Below are 23,350 nucleotides of genomic sequence, written 5' to 3'. Positions count from 1 at the left end.
CTTTAGAGGCTTCTTGGGAAAGAGGCTTCTTGATTCCCTCTTCTGATATCATCAATGAAATACTTTTGATGGCCGTGGGTGCTGGTGTTCCCCGCTGGAGTCCCTGCAGCGAGGCAGGATGAGCTTTGTGAGGTGGGCAGAGCTGGCTGGCATGGTGAAGAGGGAGGGTGGCCGGAGCAGAGGGGGCAAGGCTGGCATAGCTAGAGTTGTCTGAAGGCTCACAGCACCTCAAGGAAACGGGAATGGGTCCATGCTGTCCTACGTGCTCTGGAAAGGCCTTGGAGACTTTTAAACCAGTAAGCAGTATGGCCGCGTTTACATTTCAAACATCCTGTCTGCTGGGTAAAGATGGAATGAAAGAGAGGAGACAGGGGCCGGGCTAACCATTGTGTAACCCGTTGATAAATGATTCCGACAGGCATAGAGGAAATGAGAGACGACGGCCTGTGGGAAAGGTCTGTGGGTGGAACTTGCTGTCAGATGGACACCGAGTAGTGAGGGAAAGTGGGAGCTCGCCTGCCTCTGCAAAGTCCATCTGGGAGGTGGCGATGGCACTGCCACACTGGGAGCCTGGGGCAGCAGCAGGGCTGGAGGGCGTGCAGGAGCTCTGCTCGCGACCACGTGAAGACTGAGGTCCTGATGGACCTGCAGAAGAGACGAAGAGATAAAGTCCACAGCTCAGAGACGAGGTCAGGACGGTTCAGAGGAAAAACATGCAAGGCGAGGGGACTGGCCAGATCACCCTGGGTGTGACTTCACAAGCCAAGTTCAAGGACAGAGTTCAAGACAGCTTTCCCAAGGGCTGTCTTCTCACAAGTGGGCTTGTGAGAAAATGAGGCCAGGAAACAGCATGCAAGTATGAGATGTTTTGCTGCCAAAGGTCACAGACTCACAGGGTGTGGAATTCCACAAAAATCCCAACAGGCATTGTGCAGTTAGGATCAGAAAAACACAAAATCAGGCAAGTCAGCCTAAATGTGCTGTCTCTCCTCTGTGGAAAACACATTTTGTCTTGTCGTCCCAGATGTGAAACACCTATAGAAACTTAAATAGAGTACTTAATGTATCAATAAGCCAATCCCCCCAAACCAAAAGCCGAGTGTTCTCTCTGATATGTGGATGCTAATTCACGGTGTTGGCGGGAGCAGGGGGGCCTTGGGAAGAACAGTGACTTTAGATCAGGTAGAGGTGATTGAAAGGAGGGGAGGGGGAATAGGGATGGGAAGGATAGTAGAGTGAATCTGACATTATTACCCTATGTACATATACTACTATATGACCCATGGGATTCTACATCATGTGTAGCCAGAAAAATGAGAAATCATACTCCATTACGCATGATGTACCAAAGTACATCCTAGGGGCTGGGGTTGTGGGTCAGTGGCAGTGGTAGAATACCCAGCATGTGTGAGGCACTGGGTTTGATTCTCAGCACCCCATATAAAATGTAAATAAAAATTAAGGTCCATCAACAACTAAAAAAAATATTTAAAAAGTGCATTCTACTGTCATGTATAAATAATTAGAACAAATTTTTAAAAAATTTAAAAATAAATATTTATTAATTGAATTATACTCTTTGGATTACTGTGGACTGGATTAGTCTGGGAAGAAAGACATGGAATAAAAAAAAGATATAATTACATAAAATAATGGATTATAGTTATATTTTAAGCATAACGATTATTATATAATGTTAACATAACATAATGTATAGTGGTAATATAATTGTATGTAGTATAAAAATTATAATATTAAGATAATAATGCATGTAAGCTCTAGATTATGACTTTAGTCACTTTCATGCACTTGCGTCTGTTTCATTGTGATATTTGCAGAATTGGAAACTTGGGACTTAATGGGTTAAACTGGGGGATGGTGGAAAAGGGACAGGATGGGGACGGTCTGTACGGAGACCATGTTGACTCTGAGACCCGGCAAGGTGGTGGTGCTGGAACCCAGGGCAGGGCCGGGAGCTTCACAGGGAGCCTCACAGGGAGCCTCACAGGGAGCACCGGTTCTGACTGGGGACCAAGGAAGACGTAAATGAACCCAAAGCATGAGGAAGACTCAGTGAACTTGACCTGCTTATCAATTAAACAATAAAAGTAAAGTTAAAAATTAACCCACGAAGTCAATAAAACCCTCCCAGTCAGTAACACGAGGGCTAGAGGTTTTACTAATCATTTACTGGCAAGTGACCCGACCATTGCAAAAAACTGGGAGAAATTTATTTGAAAGGAAAGAGGATCCTGCACTCTGCCCCCCCTCAGGTTGGCTTTAAGCTTTTCACTCCTTAATATTCTACTTTTGGTAGGTGGGGTGGGTCTTTTCCCCTTTGAGAGCTGTGTAATCTGCTGTTTGAGGTAGAGATTGTGGTTGCTGAAAAGGAGAAAGTTTCTCTCCTGCGATAATTCTGGAAAAAGAAAGAATTCTTCCTCTTAAACCAGGGAATAAAAGTCTCTAAGAGTATAGGTGTTGAGGAGCGGGGGAGAAAGAACATTATCTGAAGCATTTGGATGCAAACCAGAAATTTAAACTATACTTTGAAGGGTTATTTTGTGATGAGATGTTGTACAGTGTAAGATTTGTGTATTCATGTATTGGACTTGTTTTGTGAGATACATTCACTTAGATAAAAGCATTGATCATATTTGCGGTGAGGCAATTATGTGAATGTTTTACCGTGGAAGAATTTTTTTTTATCAGGCCTAAAAGATCAAATTAATGAAAATCTTCCCCTTGAGTTTGTATATGGAGAAAAACAAAAGTGAAATTCGTGGGAATCCAGGAAACCGTTCTTGGGTGAAGGGTTTGTGCAGAGGGCTTTAATTTGGGTGCTGTGCATAAGAGCCACCAGTTGTTCCTCAGGGGAGGACACGTTCAGCACTGCCACCTGGGTTGCTGCCTGTGCAGCCCCTCGAGGGACAGTCACACCCCACAGAGCACAGGGGCCGGGCACAGATGGTGTTAGTGCCTGGAGAACAGCCTCTCACAATCCTGCGAGGAGACGGGCCCAATTTCTTTGCTAGCTCTTTCTCATCTACCTGGTCTTAAGAAATAGCTAAGGCTGAGGATTTCCAGATTCACGGTTCTCCCCGGGCCTTCTGCCCCAAGCCATGGACTCCGGGACACAAAACCTACTTGGCAATCGTCCCTCCTACGTCCAGTAGGCATCTCAAACTCCAGGTGTCCAAAACCGAACTCTTGCTTTTCGAGAACCCTGACCCCTCTCTGCTCACCTCTGACTCACTAGGCACAGCACCACTGCCTCCTTCGCTGGAGCCTTGGTCTAGATGTCTCTGACGATTCCCGCCTTTCTTTTATTCCTATATCTGCCACCTTAGCAAGTCTTACCGGCTCATCCCCAGTGTCAGTCCAGGGTGTGATCCTTTCACACGGCCGTCCCAGCCCAGCTGCCATCAACGCTTGCTCAGGGGAAAACACCGCTTCCTCCCTGGGCTCCATACCACATACCACACTTCAACCAAAGTGGTCCCTGCCATCCCCAGGCCTGTTGGCCTAAGTGGCATGGCACCGCTCACCCAAGGGTCCCGTCGCCTTGCTAGCCCCTCATGCGCTCTGCATGGCCACCCTCCACCACAGTCTCCCTCCAACACAGCCAGCTTGCTCTTGTCCATCTCTGCCTCCTTCTCGTCATTCCAGTTCAGCTCAAATACAAGCATCCTGCGCAGACGAGGTAAGGTCGCTGCACCGGTAGTAACGGCCCTTCTCCAACGTGCCCGTCACCAGCGGGTGCCAGGCTGCTCTTATTTTCTTCGTAGCAAGTGCCACTGTTGTGTGTTTCCCTCATGCTACACCTGTCCCACTGGGGGTAACTTTACCAGGGTCCACGTCTCAGCCATTGTCCCTGGATGGGTCCCCTGTCATACAACAGCTTTGTCCTACATTTGCCCTCTCTTGCCAAATCCCAGTGTTCTCGTAAGCACCACAAAACCCATGATTTCTGGTTATGAGGAAAACTGGCAAGTGCTGCTGTTACAGAAAGTATGGGAGGCAGCGGGGAAGCGGGAGAAAGAGTCATGGAAGCAGAGCACTCCGTTCATTTAGTCAAGAAACGTTTCCTGAACCAAAGAATGAGCCAGCCCACAGCAAACTCCCAGGCATGAGTTGGCTCAAAGAGCCCTATGACTGTAGGCAAAACTTACAGTGAAACTTGTCTTCAATTCTTGTGACTGAGAAAGTCTTTTCTGTCCAACTAGCTGCCCCAGGGTGTGGCCAGGAATGAAAAACGCATTTTCTTATTTTTACAACATAATGTTCCATACTTTATTCCACCAGCTTATTCTCAGAATTAACAGGACCCCTCTACTTAACCAGTGAGCATAGCTTTGGATTTCAATTCAATTTTCAGCTTGTTTCCGAACTCTGCTGCAGACAGCAGGGCTGTCTGGGTCAACATCTGTGCTTTGAAGGATGAAAATCAGGCACCTTGTCAGCCAGTGGCTCATCTGACAACTGCAGCGGTGACAGGCAGAGACATGAGGTGCCACAGATGTCACTCTCCAGAGAGCAGGCCGAAGGTGCTTGGTTCACAGTAATGAATGCCTGGCCTTACTCTCCATATCTGCTTGGCCCTATAACTTCCCTGGTTGTTTCCAGGTGGTAAAATGTCTACTGGTCATTTCTAGTCTCCAAAACAGTCTCGCCTTGGAATGAACACTTCCAGGCTGGCCCTGGGCAGGGAAGGGTCTTTGTTCTGGCTTCCCATTCCCATGCGGTCACCACCTCCTCTTACCCCTCAGAGAATGTGCCACTGACTCATGTTGCCAGGCACAGAGCCTTTTAAACTGAGTTTGACCTCTTTGAGACTTGTGGCTGTGTCCTAGACTCCCCATTAGATCTCCTTCCTGGCAGGAGCCGAAGACTTCATTGTTCACGTGCACAGGGTCACAGATCCCTTGCTCCAGCATGGCTAAAGTCTGTGCTCCCTGCGTACCCCAGTGTCAGGGTCAGGGTCTCTGAGGCTGGTGTGTGCCTCTCATTTTCACTACTTCCATGGGGAGATTGCTCACTGTCTTTGGAGCTACGTATTTAAGGTGATGCCTGACACATTTTATCCACTCTCTCTAGGTGTTTTTAACACAGATTTTTTTTTTTTTTTTTGCAGTATTTTAATCCCCTGAAATCTTCTGATGAAATTTCAAATAAGGTGGTCAGGTTTTCATGTCCAGTGATAGTGATATAAGTATCAGCTTAAAGACACGGGAATTCAGAACCAGACAGAATCTTACAATTTATCAAGGTAACCCAGGCCTGATTTCTGACTTCAGGGCAACTGGGACTTTTCCAAGGCCACACAATGACAGAGTCAAGGAGACAAATCCAGTTATTGAGCCCAAGTGGAAGTGCTCTTCCCACCTCTTAGGAGGAAAGATGGGGGCTGTGTGTTACAGGACACGGGACACCTCCCTGTCCTTATTTGCTTGTGTGCTCTTTTATCTCAGCAGGTAAATGCCAGTCCCTGGGAGGAGAGAACCGAAATGTCTACTGGAGCTACTGCCAAGGCTGCAGCAGGAGACGTTTCCAGTGATGGTGGTTTAAACACGGCTCCAGAGCAAGCCCCCAGGAAAGGTAAGACCATGCGTGGGAAGGGACCGTGGGGAAAACTGGGATCTCTGTCACCGCAACCTCCGCTCTGGTTGGCATACAGCATTTTTTACTGCTGAGAGTTGCCAAGAATTCTATGTAGCTAAAAAAGCAGGCTTACTCCTGTTTCATTTCTCACAAGAAATCTCAAAGGTAGATAGGAAAGGTGTGTAGTATGATGTTATTTAGAGATGAACAAACAAAAAAAAAGTGTAGATTCTAAGTAGGAAACATGGAAAGCAGCTTTGGCTTCTCTGAGAACGTCCGGTGGATCTCTCTGTTCATGTTACACCCAGACCCGCTTCAGAAGGAGCAGGCTTCCTTTTCTACCACATCGTCGACGTTCCTTCCTCCTTTCTCTCATCTACAATTAGTGTTTTGCTATAATATGCCACAAGGATAAATGTGGAGCCCCTTATTTTACCCTAAACCATGAATGATTTATAACTGTTAAGCATTAGTTCTTCTAAGGATACAGGCTACTCCTAAAATTATACCTTTACAAACGAAAACACTGACCAAGATGGAACGCTTAAAAGCTCAGTTCGTCTGTGGGAAGTGTACATGTCTTTAAGACGAGAGGGTCACCAGTCTAGTCCACCAAAGAACACAGGGGATGCGGATGCTCATCCTGCAACTAACCACCATGGATCCAGAAGGAATTCTACTCCAATGGCATGAGTTCCAGTGCTTACTTGTCTCTGTGTGCTTTGGAGTCTTTTGGACTATGCCATGGCCAGAGTCTATCTCCTCTCTCCCTCTCCCTCCCTCTCTCTCTCTCTTTCTCTCTCTCTCTCTCTCCCCTCACCCCACAATCAGTAACGTGAAGAACACACGTGTAAAGTACCATGGCAGCATGACACCCAGGGTCAGAACAACGGTCCAAGGCCAGGTTCCCTGAGTGTGCATTCCTCATTCTGCCATTTCCGAGGTGCATAATGTCAGGCAAGTTTACCTAAACTTTCCATATCTCAGTTTCCCATTTCAAAAATGGGGTGCTAATCACATAAACTAACTTGAACTGCTGCCCCAAGAATTGAATCCATTAGACCCTAAACCTATAAACCAACACCTGGCACACAGTAAACACAGTAAACGTTGCTGTCACTACTGCTACTCACACGGTGTCCCCGCTGCAGCCCGATTTTTGACAGTCCTTGTTGTGCTCAATTATACTTTGTCAAAAGGGAAATTTGTGTGTGATCTTCCTGGTTTCTTCCAGTCTCTAGGACACCTGCCCACCCTCTGGTGACCACCCTGGAACCCCAGTTGTGTCCGACTGTGCCTTTGTATCCCTTTCCAGTCCAGAGAGGCAAAAGGCAGCTTGCTAAAAGTAGCCATCCTTTCTTGGCAGCCTCCCCCACCGGAGAAGGTAGAACCCAGCTGCTTCTGTCTCTCCACGTACTTGGTACCTCTCCACGTGTCTCGCAGGAGCACGCGGCAGCAAGTCCTTCTGTTGGCTCCATCGCTAGTGTCCAGCACCAGCTTTCCTCTTGGAAAGGAAGGACTTGGTCCTCAGTATCAGACCCCAGGGCGTGGCTGGAGACATCTCTAGGCATTGATGGTCCCAAAGGCTACTGGAGTCTTTGCTGGAAATCTCTGTGCTTCCAAGACACCCAGACACCAAGGGCAGGAGTGTCATGGGGTGTGAAGACGCCCGTCTCCACCAGGTGCCACTCTGTCACCTGGCCTCATTCTGGAGCTGCTCATCTTCCCAGATCCCCAGAGACCCTGGGTGAAAAGGACTGGACCCCAGGTTCCACTGGAGGGTCAGTGTTCTTTCAATTTCAGGATTCAGCTGAGGATTCATGGGGCTGGGATGGAGACAGACCCCACATTGACCTTCTGATCCCCTTGACCACAGAAGCCCATGAGCTGCTGTGTCATTCTGGGTTCAATTAGAAAAACAGACACCTGTCTAGGTGTTTCAAGAAGAAAGAGGTTTAATACAGGGGATGTAGAAGATTCCACAGGCTTTGGAGGCCTGGGGAAACAAGCCAGGTTGGTTACTTTCAGGAGAACCAGAAGTAGCAACCCCATCACTGCTCATGACCCCAGTTATGTGCATTGCAAAGTGGGAGATTTCCAGGGCACCCCGGAATCACAGGCATAGCCCCCCATCTGCCATTGCTGATGCTCAGTCGCTGCCTGGAGCTGCCTCAGGGGCACAATGGCTTCTCCTTGTGTTCAGTCTGAGGACTGCAGTTTCCAGGCCTGTGGGGGGAGGGGGGGAGACTACCCAAGTGTGGGACATACACAAGGTCAGGGGCGTTTCCTTTCCTCCTGTCAACAAACCACACGGAGGAGGATACGCCCCTGCCCTGAGGCCAATCTGCAATAGAGCCCCTTTCTGGAATGGTGGAAATAAGAACAGCCAGCACTACACTTTGAGAAAGTACCTCCATCCAGGTGGAAACGGGAGCCTACAGCCTCCTGGTGACAGACTTGATACAATCTGAAACAGAAGGAGGATGCCAGGAGCCACCGGCCTCCCATTCTGGAAGCATGGCACAGTGTGCAGAGGAAACCATGCCGTGGGGCTGTGGCTCAGGCTCCTGGCACAGTGGCTGTGCAGACCACAGTGGCGAGGCCCCCAGGCCTGAAGAGGCCAGTGGTGGGGGAGCTTACTGGCTCTCGTCCTGGAGCCTCCTCTCTGGCTCCTGGGCCTTTCTAAAGATCTGCAGTTGAGCACAGGAGCCAGCATGGTGGAGCAGAGGGAAGCAGGAGTGGCTGCAGAAACCAGCCCAGACATTTGGAAAGCACCGGCCCAAAGCCGGCAGTCAGCTTCCCTCTAATGGTGGAAAGAATCCCACGACTCCCCACACCACCTCCCGCATGCCAGCCTTGCCACAAGCCAGCAAAGGTGACCCTGTATGGGGGTGTCAACACAGAGAGCAAAGCACATGCAGTTGTCCCTTGCAGATCAAGGCCTCAGGGGCACCAACGGGCCTCTGTGTATATGTGTGCTATACAAGGGGGAAGAACAGGAAAGGAGTGTGCTAGATAAAAGAGATGACAGGTGCGCAGGTGAAAGGTGACGGCTCATATCAAGAGTTGTCGCATCCTGAGCACGCTCCTGTGACTACTGTGTGCACACTGATTCTGCGCATCCTCGTGTGGCCCCTCAAGAGGGCCTATAGCAGCACCGCACTTTCCAGGAGCTGCCTGAGCATAGGGAGGAGCCGCTGGTCCCACCAGCCAGGCAGAGGCAGCGCTGAGCGTAGCTGTCAGCCTGCACGGTGCTGCATGCTTGTCTATCATGGGAAATGGAGACTATTTCCATTTCTGATTTCCTCAGGTGAGGATGATGCTAAAGCAGCTTATCACGGTGTATGAAGCAAACCAACAGGAAAATATGAAAGAAGACCTCAGTATAGCTAAGAAAAGAAACTAAAGAGGAACAGACGTGGGTAAAAGCTGACATCTCAAATAAAGCAGGGACTTTAGTTAGTAATAGTATGTCAACACAGATCACTAAGCGTGTCAAATGTGCCTTACCAACGCACAATGTTGATAATAGGGAAAACCAATGTGAGGTGTGGGAACTCAATAATCCTATAAACCTAAAACCGTTCTAAAACAAAACGTTTATTAAGGAAAAATGAAAATGTCCATGTCTTGATCAGAGATAGGGATGGAATGCTTATAGCTTTCTTCCTCCTCCTTCTCTCCCTCCCTTTCCTCCCCTTCTGCTCCTTCTTCTTCTTGCAAAAATAACACACATATAAAAACTACAAACCAAGCTCAATTATATATGCTAAATAAAATTCTAAGACAGCTCCCAGACAGGGCTGAGCATCGGCAGAGGAAAGGGCCCAGTGCTGCCCCCTCCAGGTGCATCTGCTCCGGTGCAGGAGCTTGGGAAGGACACTGGCACAGCGCCAGGCAGGGATCATGCCTTGCCGCTGGGATTTCTCCCAGAGCCTATCAACCCTTCCAGCTGTTCTGGATCTACTGCATCTGGCCCAATCAAGGGATGGCCCCACAGCTCCCACGGACTCTGGCAAGTTCCCGCAAGCCTGGATTATGGGGACAGACATTCTTGCCCCACGGTATAAAGAAGAAGATGAAAACATCCATACTCCAGCCCTAGTCTACCTTTCAAGTCGTATCTCCCCTGAGCCTGGAAACAGGTCAAACACCCAGGTTCCCTAGCTATAAAAGTGGCACTTAGCGCCATGCCAGCCCAAGCCAGGACCCTTGAAGTCGCTTCTCGCGATTCCTCGTCTCGCTGTGTTCAGCCAGTCGCTGCTTTCTGCCCTTTTGTTCTCTGCGGCCCTTCTTCCACTCCCGCCCCCTCCCGCTCATCCCAGGGCCCTGGAGAGCCCTTCCCTCATGCTCATTCCTCAACTCCAAACACGCCTCAGGCCTCTGCTTGAGCAATGCCTCTAAGGGACCTGCCGTTCCCACTTCCTCCCGGGACAGAGTCCCCCGGACACGTGCACAGCAACGTCTGCTCTCCCCATATTTCTCCATCTCAGGCAGATGTCAATCTTCTGATCTCTCGGACCTGGGATGGACGGAGGGTCGTCCTGATGCAGACCTTCCGTGCCCGCTTCTTGCAGGTCTCTGTTCTGTCCGACATGGGCTGGCTCTCGTCTTGCAGCTGTGTAATTTTTCGATTTATACCCAACAAATGAACTTGAGCATTGCCATCACAGCCATGGTGAACAGCACAGTGGCTCCCAGCCAGTCCAATGTCTCCACAGAGATGCCCCTCACGGACCCCCAGGACCACTGGAACCTGTCTCGAAAGGAGTTCAAGGCAGTGGTGAGTTTAGTGAGACTCTGGACCCTTTCTTTTATTAAAGTGGATCAACTTAAGTGTTTATCTCATAAAAGAATGCAGCTCATTTAGCCAGTAAATTGTTATTGAGCATACACTATGTGCCAGGGACAACATAAGAACCTAATGTGTCTAAGGAGGCTTTATGAGCCAGAACTAAGTCAGAATGAAGGGAACAGCCTTTACCATTTAGTGGACATAAAGTCTTACCCCCCAGTGATGGAAATCACACAAAATGATTTTCACAAATTTGAATCTATTTTCTCTCCTTTAAAGCTTGCTTCTTTACAGAATCTCAAATTTTAATGGGTCCGCTAGTTATCTCAGGGTGGGGAAAAGAGTGTGTTGGGCATACACTTAAGGTATTTTTATTCCTTTTATGAAATTGGTAAATTGGAAGAATGGGAAAAAGGGAACAGGAAAGAGAGCTGCATATTCATTTTTGCCTGGCGAGTCTTCACAATAAAAAGTCGACTTTCTAACCAAAGACAAGCAGTGAGGTTCCCTTTGTTGCCTAGGCCCCTGCATATGACTGGAGTCCTGAGATCCAGGGGATCATCCTCAGCTCCCTCAACTATGGTTCCTTCGTGGCCCCCATCCCCACGGGCTACATGGCTGGAGTATGGGGAGCCAAGTACGTGGTCGGCATTGGCTTGCTGGCTTCCTCCGTCCTGACCCTCTTCATCCCACTGGCGGCTGACGCTGGAGTGGCCTTGCTCATCGTCCTTCGGGTCATCCAAGGCATAGCCCAGGTACCAAGACATTTTCCAAGTGTGAGTGGAACTCAGGTTCCAGAATGATCTCACGTACCTAAGATCAGAAATCCCCCCCTCCAGGTTATGGTATTAACAGGTCAATATTCAATTTGGGTCAAATGGGCTCCCCCGCTGGAAAGGAGTCAGCTCACCACCATTGCTGGATCAGGTAATCAGTCAACCTCCTAATCTCACCTTCACTCCCGAGAGCACTGGGTCACACCTGTCAGGAGCACTGAGACCTCACATCCCAATTACTGTCTCCATAGCCCTTGCTCTCAAGCACCAGCCTGCACTACCTTGATCAGAATCGGGTACTAACTGTGCACCAAGCATTCTCGTGTTTTGCAGTACTCGTTTCCTATTGGTCTCAGAACAGTCTTATGCGTCAGCCATGTGTAATCCTTCCTCCTTCACACCTGAGCGGTTTGAGACACAAAGAGGCTAATAATTATCCAAGGTCACATAGCTTCTGAGAGAAGAAGCAGGCTTTGCGGCTATGCAACCTGGATCATAGCACACGCCTGCAATCCCCGAGGCTCTGTGGGAAGCACGTGGACTGCCAAACCTTTCCCTCACCCAGAACACTTGCATCTTCCATTCAGGGTCAATGCTGGGGACCTTCATTGTCCTTCTCACTGGTGGCCTCATCTGCCAGAATATAGGATGGCCTTATGTCTTCTATATATTTGGTGAGTTTGTGCTCTTCAAATCTCAGAATTTTCCTCAAGGACAAAGAACGTCAAGCATGATTTCTACAATGTAGCTTATCCTGGGTTAGTTAATACAAGTAGGTATAGATGCTGATATGGCATGAGTAGATCCTGTTCAAAGCTAATCATGTTGTGAATCTCGCTGGCTTGTGCAACAATGGTTAAGTTTCAGTAGCCTGAATGGAAAGCTAGAATAACCTTATGAATTTGGGATATCATAGCACTCTTTACTGCTTCTAAGTTGAACCCAAAGGATCCCAGAGCCATTTCTTTCATAAGACATTGAAAATGTTATCTTGGGAGAACTACGTTTTAGACTGCATTTTAGTCTATGCATATTTATTTAACACATTCTTTACCACTTCCAGAAAAATTGTGTGAATGCAAACTAATCGTAGGTAAAATACTGCTTGGAGTGGAGAATTAGTCAGTAGAACCTGCAGGACAGACCATCAGAGTCTGAGGAGTGGACACAGTACACAGAAAGATGCTGCAGAAAGTTCTGGAGTGTTCGAAAGGTGGTAGTTTATGACTTCACATTTTACCTTCATTGAGCTCTGGCTGGGACCTGCCCTGCTGCTACCGGTTCATGTTTGTGCGTTTAACTTGTGAAACACTCTGAAATTCCACCTATAAATTTCATGGTTCCTTAGGGTGAGTGCCACTGGTATTTACATCAGAGGGTCACCCTCTTAAATTAAGGAATCCTGAACCATCAGGCAAATACATTCATTAAAAAAATGTGTGAATATTGATTACTATAGCATATCAATCTTCAAAGATTGCCATTAAAAAATGCCAAAAGGACAGATTATAAAAATTACTAAGCAATAAGAAAGTTTGCCATGCTTGTGCATGTATTGAGCAGCATATACAAAGCAGGGATCACTAAAGACTTGTCAAGTCAGTATCAACACCCTCCAACCCCAGTCCGCAACATTGCTAATTTTCATGTCTATCTTCCCCCCTTGACTGAACTTCTTGAGGGCAAAATTGTATTTTTGTATCTTATATTCTAAAAATTTAGCAAAATGCTTGATGGAGGTGTCTGCTGTGCCATGTTTGTGAAGGGACATGCAAATGGCAAGCCGCCCCAGTGACAAGCGCTCTTAAAACTCTCAAGATTCTAAGAGGAGAATTTTTTTTTTTGACACCAGGAATTGAACCCAGGCGAACTTATCACTGAGTCATATCTCCAGGCCTTTTTTACATTTTATTTAGGGACAAGGTCTATCTGAGCTGCTTAGGATCTAGTTTTGAACTCACGATCCTCCTGCCTCAGCAGGATCACAGATGGGTACCATCACACCTGACTCTAAGAGGGAAATTTCAACATGGGTCATGTTGCCATTCAGTGTAGATGTCAAGTTCCCTACTACTAAAATAATGTACATCTTAGAAAAGATTTCTTTGCAGAGGAATAATTTTATTTCTCTAGAATTTGGGAAATCGATTGCACCTAAAGTGTGCCGCTGCTACACCTTAAGTGCTTGAGGATAAGAGAAAGTCATGGACAGGTGGGAGAAGAGGGGACTTTGCAGAAGAGTGACTTGCGGGAGGGATGCTGGTTGCTTCTGGAATGGTGAAAACATTTCCAAGAGTGTGGGGCAGACGCACTGATAGCTTGTGACAGGTGCTCCTGCCTCAACATCAGTGCATTTCCAAACCTCCTAGTCTCAGTGGGTTAAAACAGGCATCACTCACTCTCACCGCTCCCTGAGGCAGCTGGGTGACTCTGCCTTGTGTCTGTCATCTGCTTTGGACAATAGGTCAGCAGGAGCATGTTCCTTCTGACAGTGGCCACAATCCCTGAGGCCAGGTGAGGGAAAGGTAGTGTTTCTGGTGCCTGGGCTCAGAACAGGGCCAGGACCCTGACCGCGTGGTGGAGAACCTCCACTCACCACAGGACCATGTGATGGTGACAGATGTGCAGGGTAGGCTTCAATCATTCTGCCAACCAACAAATCATCCTGGGGCAGAGTCAGACTGAAAGAACAATCCTGTACTCCCCGATCCTCTCTTCCTAGGTGGAATTGGCTGTGCCTGCTGCCTTCTCTGGTTTCCTCTTGTTTACAATGACCCTGGGAAGCACCCCTTCATCGGTGCTGATGAGAAGAGATACATCATGAGCTCCCTGGCTCAACAGGTACCCGAGCAATGCCCTTGCCCTCTGCCCATGACTGGGCATCTCACAGAAGAGCAGAGCCAGTCCTCTGGTGGAGTGGGTGTTGACATATGCCTTCTTCCAGGACTGTTTGCCAGGTTGGTCTCTCCCCTTGAAAGCTATGGTCCTATCCCTACCACTCTGGGCCGTCGTCGTCGCTTATTTCTGTGAATACTGGCTGTTTTATACCGTGATGGCGTACACACCCACGTACATCAGTTCTGTACTCCAAGCCAACCTCAGAGACGTAAGTACAGAGAGATCTCATTTTGTTCTTCTGTCTAAATGCTTCAGGATACAATCCTCTGTGTCTCCCATGGTTTCTAAATGAGTGGATTCGGCCCAGGACTCCATGCAGCACATGTAGGCTCACCGACTCATGCAGCCAGGCTCACCGACTGGCTTTCCGGCTGACCTCAGTGTGGTTGTCATGGTTCTGGGTCTGTGTGACACTCACACAGTGTCGTATTTTTAAGAGTCCTTTGCAAACATTTTATTCTCAGTCCAGTCAAACATTTGTAACTGAGACACTCTGCTGGCAGCACAAATAACCAAGGATGAATCCAATAAAAATCTTTGATAGAGAAGCAGAACATCATAAACTGAAGACAAGACACTATTAATGGAACATAAAGTCCCAAGTAGAGCATACCTAAAAAATTCATGGAGGACGTTTCTCTAAAAAATATTTTGCTCATGCCAGGCACGGTGGCGCATGCCTGTCATCCCAGTGGCTTGGGAGGTTGAGGCAGGAGGATCTTGAGTTCAAAGCCAGCCTCAGCAAAAGCAAGGTGCTAAGCAACTTAGGGAGATCCTGTCTCTAAATAAAATACAAAATAGGGCTGGGGATGTGGCTCAGTGGTCAAATGCCCCTGAGTTCAATCCCTGTTAGCCCCCCAAAAATATTTTGTTCATGTACAACATGGAGAGAAGAGCGCACATCGGGATAAAACTCTCCAGGTTTTCACAAAGCCAACGGATGCTGACTGCTAACAGAACCCCTCCAATTTCTACTGGATGGATGTGTTAACATGGCAGAGTCATCAGACACGATGGCCTGTTGGTGACAACTGCCACAGTGAATTACTGTCACCTTCTACCTCTCTGCTCACAGAGCAGCCTTCTCACACAGGCATCTCCAGGGGAATACGCATAGTGGCCACGGGAGGGCCGACCTCAGTGGTGTCAGAGCCCGGGGCACACCTGCAGGACAGAGGCACTGACTCCAGAAAGCCCCAGAAGGAGTGACTCTGTGTCCTCTCACAGAGGAAAGTGAAGTGAAACCAGGCAGACAGTAGGGCCAGGCACGCAGGATGCCAGCGCCAGGCAAGGACATCCGAGCTTCTGGTCTCTGGTGTGAGGTCGGGTGGGGAGGCCAAGACTGGAGGAGGAGGATGGCAGACAAATGGGAAGACAAGTGTGACCAGGTACTGGAGTTCCCCAGGCTCGGAAGTGCACAGGCCAGGACCCTGCTGTTCTCGGGGTGCCTTCTAGGTCACCTAACCCGGATGCCTTGGCTTCCCATCTGTGCAATGAGTTAGATGGAAGCTAAGCTTTTCATTATTTGGATTATACAAAACAAAGGTGTGAGCTCATTTTCCCTACACTTTCTTTAGCAGGAATTTAATGCAGAGGTCAAATTAAAAATAAAATGCTTCAACCTTTGCAAAACTATATCATTTTGATTTGATAAGGCTATATAAAGAATAAAAAAAATCTTACTTTTATTTCTAATCTGCCCTGTCTTCCTGGCCTGCTCTATTGACAGTTAAAAAAAAAGAAAAAAAGAAAAACTCACATATTCTTCCACAGTTTCTTTATGAGAATGCAAACATACATGAAAATATATTCTTATTTTCCCAACTTTTATTTTACACCAAACCTTGTGGGCTGTATTTGATATTTTGCCTTATATTCAAGGTTTTTGCCACTTAGTATACCATGAGCTTCTCTTTATATCAGCACACAAGAACTGTACTGAGCAATATTTAGGGCATTCCATCACTGAGCAATGTTGCAGTGAAATCCTTGCTCATTTGTCATACATTTGCACCGCTCTTCCTGTGGAGTAAACTTCTGCATGTGAGATTGCTGAGTCTAAAGGTAAATGCACCATAACTGTATATTTCTCAAAATGTTCTCCATGGGGCACCAATAGTGTTTGTGAGTACCCAGTTCCCTGCAGTGCCATCAAAGCATGTCAAAAATAGTTTTGAACTTTTGCCAATTTGATCCATGAAAAGTAATCTCTCACTGTAATTTTATTCTGCATGTGTTTTATTATGAGTGAGGTTGGGTTTGCTTATTTTTCCTTTTACTGTGAATTCTTTGTTCATATCCTTTACTTTTCTGTTGAACTTCAGCCACTTTAGTACCTATTTCCAGATGATCCTTAGATATCAAGAAGCATTAGTCTTTTTTTAAAAACTGAGCTATATGCATATCTTTCCCCAGGCGCTGAAAGTTTATTGGCTCATTCCAATACCTGGAATTTGCACTAAATCAGCTGTGTCGCTGAAGAAAAGCCACAGCTGTGGGAAATCTGTTCAAGGACCACTCTGTCTGGGGCTGGGGGTCACATGCACTCACTCCCTGTCTCCCATCCGCAGAGTGGGATCCTGTCGGCTCTTCCATTTGTCGTTGGCTGTTTCTGCATTATCCTGTCAGGTCTACTGGCAGATTTTCTCCTCTCCAGAAGAGTCCTCAGACTAGTCACCATCAGGAAGCTCTTCACTGCCATAGGTAATGGCCAAGTTGAAGATGGGTGACTGGGGGAGGCTCGGGCAGCTTCCTGTCAATTGCTACCTGTCCTTCTTCCCCCAGGTGTTTTCTTCTCATCTGGGGTCCTTGTGGCCTTGCACTGGGTTCGATCCAGCCACAGCACCACCATGGTCTTCCTGGTGCTGTCTTCTGCCTTCAGCAGCCTCTGTGAAGCGGGAGCCCTTGTTAACTTCTTGGATATCGCTCCTCGGTGAGACCCCTTGCCTCTTTCTCACAGAACCTTGGCTCAGGCCCGCAGCGCTGCTGGGACATAAAAGTAGAATGTGGCCCACGCAGCCGGTCAGAGATGTTAACAGCAGCCTACATCCACAGCACTCTGGGAAGGAGCCCTGAGCTGGCCAATCGCTGAGACCTTAGTGCTTCCAGGTGTGAACCAAAGCCGTCGTGGCCACAGTGACAGCTCTGCCGAGGGTCATCACCCTCTGTGGAGAAATGCAGCAGACACTGCGCTGATCACTGAGAGCACTCGCGAGGCTCCTGGGCCACGCCCATCTAAGGCTTTACCAGGGGGAAGCCACAGTAGCCGGGAGGAGTCCCTCCAACATGGGCCACAGGGACATGACTGAGACCCCCAGGCACGGCTCCTGTCACAGGCCCTCTCTCAGGCAACAGGACGTACTTCATCCTCAGATGACGAACCACCAGACCATGTGGAGACACCTGCTCTTGGGAGCCAACATCTTTCTCATCCAGGGAGGAGCTTGGATAACCCCCAGGCAAACTAGAAGTTCTGGCTCAATGACCAGAACCAAGAAAACATTCCAATCAGGTGCAGACCATCACGCTGCCCGTTTCGTATGTGTGACACTGACACGTTAGTAGTACTGGTTACCCACTGGAAGTCTCTGTCCCAGGCCAGAGGTTTACCAGTCCACAGCCAGCTCATTGCACTCAGGTTTAAATAAGAGTCCCAAAACCCAGCCAAGACCGACCCTCTCTGACCCGAGGTGTTCCCCTCCCAGGTATGCCGGCTTCCTCAAGGGGCTGCTGCAAGTCTTCGCACACATATCGGGAGCCGTCTCACCCACCGTGGCGGGAATTCTCATCAGTCAGGTGAGGCCAGACATTTTGATGCGTGCTCAACAGAGAAACTCACAAAGGTCGCCCAACAGACACTAAAGCAAGGGCCTCTGGGCTCCCTCCTCAATGAGGCTCATCAAATTCCAGCGTCCCGAGCACCACACATGTCCTCATCCCACCCAGGCTGACCTCACCAGAGAGATGACCCCATGCCTGGGCGTGGAGTTAGGGAGGTTGCTCACGGTCATGTCTGTGCTTTGTGGGTCTTTGCAAAATGAGCTTCTCAAGATAAAAACCAAATGTCCTGGGAATACTCACGACAGTAATATCTGCAAAGTAGAGTGGCCAACCATCCTGGTATGTCAGGTCAAAGACTTGAAAGTTCAGGGCAGCCCGGGATGAGCTGGTCACTCTACAATGTTCACTGGATGAATGGGCAGGATGCACATGGGTGGCCGGGCGGTGGAGCAGGCTACACCTCCCCTGCAAGCACAAACTGCCGTGGCCAGTGCTGCCTGTCCAGGATCTTCCATTTCTACAGCCCTCCGTCCTGGGAGATCACCAGAAGGAGTCACACCAGCAAATTCATCTGATGACTCGTGCATCCTGAGTCCTAAGGACTCAGACTATACATAAATACGTGTGTGACGCTCACATGTTCATCACTCTGTGACCTGCCTGCCACTTACTGGTTTCCTTCAGGAGAAATGAGTGGAGAATGGCAAAGAAGGGGTGTCCTCCCCAACATCAAGTCCCTTCTCACTGTGGAAGTTCCAGTTCTCTTCTAGTTACTAACACATGACTGGAAAATGGTTTCTTAAAACAGAAATTCTCACACTGACCTTGTTTCTCTTGCTGTTTGATTGATGGATTGAGTCTTTCAATGAATATTTTTGAATCTTAGCAAGTGCCTGTGTCGCTTAAGTAAATAAAACAAACCAGAGTCCCTCTCCTAGTGAAACCTATTTGTAGGAAAGAAAGTGACAGAAAACCAAGGTAAAACACGTGACTTACTGAGTGGTGGTAAGTGCTAAGAGAAGAGAGCAGATCACGTGTAGTATGCAGACCAGGGCCTAGAATTTCAACTTAATGGGCTAGTTAAGGCAGGACTCACTGAGAAGGTAGCTTTTAACCAAGGGGTGGAAGGAAGCGAGGGAGGGAGCCAAGAGGGTGTCTGAGGGAGAGCATCCCATGGAGGAAGGCCAGTGCATTCTCTCCTATATTGGGAATGCACCTGCATATTCCAGGAACAACCAGAGAGCCCCAGAGGCTGGAGCAGGAGGGGAGGGAGCAGCAGGACTTGGGGCCACAGTCTCTCTGAAGCAGAAGTAAGAACATGTGACCATCACTAATTCACAGTTTCCTGTCTCCAGGATTTGGAGGTAGGCTGGAGAAATGTGTTCCTGCTCGCAGCAGCTGTAAACATTTCGGGGCTGCTCTTCTACCTCATCTTCAGCCGAGCAGAGGTGCAGGACTGGGCCAAGGAGCAGACGTTCACCCACCTCTGAAAAGATGGAGGGATGCGTGAGTTTGGTGTCCACTGCTGTCCTCCCAGACCGTCCCCCTGCCTGCGTGGCTGGCTAGCCCTGCGATTGGAACTACTCTGTGTGCAGTATCACCTCGTGTCCTTGCCTCTGTAATACTGAAGGTTTTACCAGGCCTGGAGATTTTACAGTTTAACTGTAAACTCCTGAAATGGCAGGTGTGTCTGAGTGCTATGTGTCCTACGTTCCTTCCATTTCTAAACAATGGAAAGTTCAGGGCCTACTGTGGAGCCCTAGACCAGGAGACCAAAGCAGCAACGTGGCTCCCATGTTGCGGGAGGAGGGAATCGGGCACTTCTGAGGCTTGGTGTGGGTGGGATGTCTAAATAAGAAACAGCAAGGAGTAAAGGGCCATGCAGAGTGAATCTATCTCAAAGGGAGCAATGAACGTTCCTCCAACCAGAGTGGGTCCAGGTGTCAGCTCTCCCAGTCTTGCTTCCTGGGAATGCCAGCTTTGGACTGGGATCAGATCTACAGTATCTCATTGCTCAGGTGCTCTCTGGGTCCAGCCCCCACATAGCTACCTTCTTTGTGGCCATCTCACATGTGGGCCCATGCAGATCCCTTGCATCTCAGTAGATGAGCATGGCCTGGTTTCTTTCCTTTTCCCTCAAACACTTCTTCGTGGTGCTCCTCCCAACTCAGATGTTCTTCTTTGCTTCTGACCTTTGGGGTCTTGCACCATTGTGTCTCATTCAATGTTCCAAAGATATATATAAAACCCACACTGGCTCCATTCATTCCAGAGGTGAGGGAGGTGGCTCCATCCATTCCAGAGGTCAGGGAGGTGGCTCCATCCATTCCAGAGGTCAGGGAGGTAACTCTGTCCCATTCCAGAGGTCAGGGAGGTGGCTCCATTCATTCCAGAGGTCAGGGAGGTAACTCTGTCCCATTCCAGAGGTCAGAGAGGTGGCTCCATTCATTCCAGAGGTCAGGGAGGTGGCTCCATTCATTCCAGAGGTCAGGGAGGTGGCTCCATCCATTCCAGAGGTCAGGGAGGTAACTCTGTCCCATTCCAGAGGTCAGAGAGGTGGCTCCATCCATTCCAGAGGTCAGGGAGGTGACTCCATCCATTCCAGAGGTCCGAGAGTGTCCTAGCATGTCTGCTCTCAGTGAGCCTCTGCATGGGCAGTGCAGTGACCATGAAAAAGATCAAAAAATTGAAACACAGTGAATGTTGATGAACACATATTTACTGCTCACGGGGACTTGGCAGAAAACAAAATCATACGTGACACAAAGGAGCTCAATATCCCAAAAGGGCAGATGGCCCTAATCACAGTATCATACAAAGGACTGTGTAATGAGCACTGTGGGAAATGAAGCAATGGGGATGTGCCCTAGGAGAGTGAGTGGTGGGTGCATGTGCACAGGCCCAGGAAAGAGAGGTCACGCTCAAATCTCCAACTGAGCTGGGGTCTGAAGGACAACTGTTAACGGTGCCAGGAGGCCCACGGGGAGAAGGTTCTAGAAGGGGCACCACATAAGCCAAGGTTTGGTGGCAGGAGCGAGCAGTCAGGAGGGACCAGAGTGCAGAGAACAAGAGAGGCAAGGTCGGTGAGTGGGTTATGGGGTCCCCAAGGGCAAGAGCACCAGGTACTGGGACCCAGTAAGAAGGCCCAGATTAGCGGGAAGTGTGTTAGTGGGAAGGACAAAATCAGGGTTCTGTGTTTTGGAGGTTATCTGCTTGAGGGACCAGGAAGGAGTAGGGGCTCACAGTAACTTCCTCAAGAGGTGAGGGTCTCTGGAGCCATCTGCAGAACCAGCACTGAGCAGGCGATCACCCAGACCACAGCAGGACCAAGGTTGCTTAATGATGTGGACCTCTTGCCCCGCCCCAGTTCTTCCTGTTTAAACCTACAGCTCCTGTCAGCCCCACAAGACAGGGTCAGATGCAGGGTCTCGCCTGGCCTTCCCAATGTGGCCTGATTGGCTAAACTTCTTTTCCTGCTTTTCACCACTACCTTTTCTTTTTGGTTTTTGGACTGAGTGTCTGTATTTGGTTGGTTGGAAACCTGAAGTCAGGTGCTGGCCAAGGGCTCCAGTGACACTGTCAGCGCAGCAGAGGGAACAGCAAGTCCAAGAGGAAGAGCTCTGTATGGCACATGGCACTAGGGTTGCTGCGCCAGAGCCCCTCTGCCACCTCACAAGGCACGCTCAGAGCTTCCAGAGGCCTCCAGCTCCAGCCCAAGGGGAAGGTGCCGCTGGCCACCAGATACCAGGTGGCCACCACAGCCCAGGCAGAGCTGGCTCAGCTAAGGAACAGTCAACAGAAACGGAATGGTTTCCACATTTTGAAAAGGAACCGGAAGCAGAAAAGGAATTAGCATGTAAATGAAAAAATGAACACTTCATCAAAGATTTAGAAAGCGTACACACAATGGAAATTTAAAAGACTCAATAAAACTCCTGAATTACTGGAGGCAGGCAAGAGTGCAGCAACAGGAGGAGGAGCAACAGGATAGGAAGGTCTTTCTATAAGGAAACAAATACAACTCAGGAAAACGAAGTATATTTGTAATGATAGATGCAGTTGGATCAGACCAATCTATACCAAGGGAACCGCTCGCAAAGTGGTGACATAATTGAACTCACTTATGTGCCCTTTTCAAGAAACACTTATTAAGTGAAATGATTTGGAAAGGTGGAATTTAAAGGCTATGAAAAATAGTCCAGAGAGTCTCCAGATTCACGCACACACGTACACACACAAATTTAGGGTTGCCATATCAATAGCAGAAAGTAAATCAAACATAAAAAGTAGAAATCACAAGATGGAAAAAGCTGATAAATTTATAAAATCAAAATACAGTTCCAACCAAGATATGCTTGCTAAAGTCTGCTTGAAATTTTAAAATCTGAATATTCCAAAATAACTGCTTTAAACATGGAGAAATGAATGCCAATACTAGAAAACATTAGTGCAATGTTCACTATTTAAAAGATCAAGGACTGTATATGAAAACAAGAGTTGAAGATTCTGAACACAGTAATGTGGTTGCTGCCATCACTGTGCCTAACTCTGCATCTGGGAAACAAACGACAGATCTCCGCAAATGCTCCTGGGATATTTTCTAGCACTCTTATGTGCTTCTTCATAAGGACAATTTCAGTCATTTCTGCATGAAAACATTAAGAGACTCTCCTACTTCTAAATGGTGGTTATATTCCACCCACTTAAAATTTATTAACTAATACCGTGTTGATGTCCATGTTTAGTTCTGCTCCCAAATTTCTTCAATTGCTGATCAGTAATCTTGAACACACATGCATTTTGGCAAATTTTCAGGAGTGCCCCATTGTGGAAATGATCTGTTGTAGCAAATACCAAGTAAATTATTTTTTGAGCGATGCCAACAAATTTCCCTCCAAGCATCCCAAGCATTGGAATCATTTCTTTCAATGGATTTTTCTAACTGCTCATTTTCTGTTTAATATGAAAAAACTATTTCTATGTTAATCAGGCAGAAAGCTTACTTCTGTGTCCACCATTTTACAGCGCACCCACTGGGGTTTTCTAGGGAACAACCACATCCATTCTGTGTCCCTTCATTTCCTTCTCTTAGCTCCTCCCTCCTGGGGGCAAGCCCCACTGCCTCTGCAGAACAAAGTGCCAGTGTGTGCAGGGACCACCCGGTCAGTCCTGCCCGGCTCTGCAGACAGGCTCCGGGTCCTGGAGCTGACCTCGGGCAGTGCCGGAGCTCTTGCTGAGCCTCCTCTGCTCCACTGGGACAGCCCACCCTGGGCTCCTGCCTCAGGCTTAGGGGCACTGCCGTGCCTCCCTAAAGAAACAGCGAAAGCAGAGGAAGCCTGGCGGGTCCCACATCCTCCACAGAGCCAGGCCATCTCTCTCCTCCTCGCAGGCTTGTCCATCATGGCTGTCTGTGTTTCCTTAGCTCCGCTCATTCTCTTCCTTCCCCCCACTCCTACTCCCCGCCCCCCCCCGCCGGAAAATAAAACAGAAGATAGAAAACTGC

At 48.3% G+C, this 23,350-nt stretch overlaps 1 protein-coding gene across 6 annotated transcripts in view; it reads left to right on the top strand.

Moving 5' to 3' along the window:
• Positions 1 to 23,350, top strand: part of Slc17a4 (solute carrier family 17 member 4) — a 30,611-nt gene extending 7,261 nt beyond the window's left edge. Inside the window, exons 3-14 of one of the 6 annotated variants that reach the window (XR_007109578.1) lie at positions 5,469 to 5,595; positions 10,176 to 10,381; positions 10,915 to 11,148; positions 11,233 to 11,320; positions 11,757 to 11,843; positions 13,892 to 14,010; positions 14,114 to 14,275; positions 16,638 to 16,770; positions 16,852 to 16,999; positions 17,772 to 17,862; positions 19,203 to 20,312; positions 20,434 to 23,350. Coding sequence is in view for 5 of the 6 variants with exons in the window: in XM_047559380.1 (XP_047415336.1) it covers positions 5,505 to 5,595; positions 10,176 to 10,381; positions 10,915 to 11,148; positions 11,233 to 11,320; positions 11,757 to 11,843; positions 13,892 to 14,010; positions 14,114 to 14,275; positions 16,638 to 16,770; positions 16,852 to 16,999; positions 17,772 to 17,862; positions 19,203 to 19,337 (1,494 nt within the window). In the remaining variant the exon portion in view is untranslated. Of the gene's footprint in view, positions 1 to 505; positions 962 to 2,184; positions 2,274 to 5,468; positions 5,596 to 10,175; positions 10,382 to 10,914; positions 11,149 to 11,232; positions 11,321 to 11,756; positions 11,844 to 13,891; positions 14,011 to 14,113; positions 14,276 to 16,637; positions 16,771 to 16,851; positions 17,000 to 17,771; positions 17,863 to 19,202 lie in introns of those variants that run through there. The other 5 variants (XM_047559378.1, XM_047559379.1, XM_047559381.1 and 2 more) reach the window with 5 other exon arrangements.

This window comes from Sciurus carolinensis, chromosome 7 (genome assembly GCF_902686445.1).
Source record: "Sciurus carolinensis chromosome 7, mSciCar1.2, whole genome shotgun sequence".
NCBI lineage: Eukaryota > Metazoa > Chordata > Mammalia > Rodentia > Sciuridae > Sciurus > Sciurus carolinensis.
This window is presented reverse-complemented; position numbering and strand designations above follow the sequence as displayed.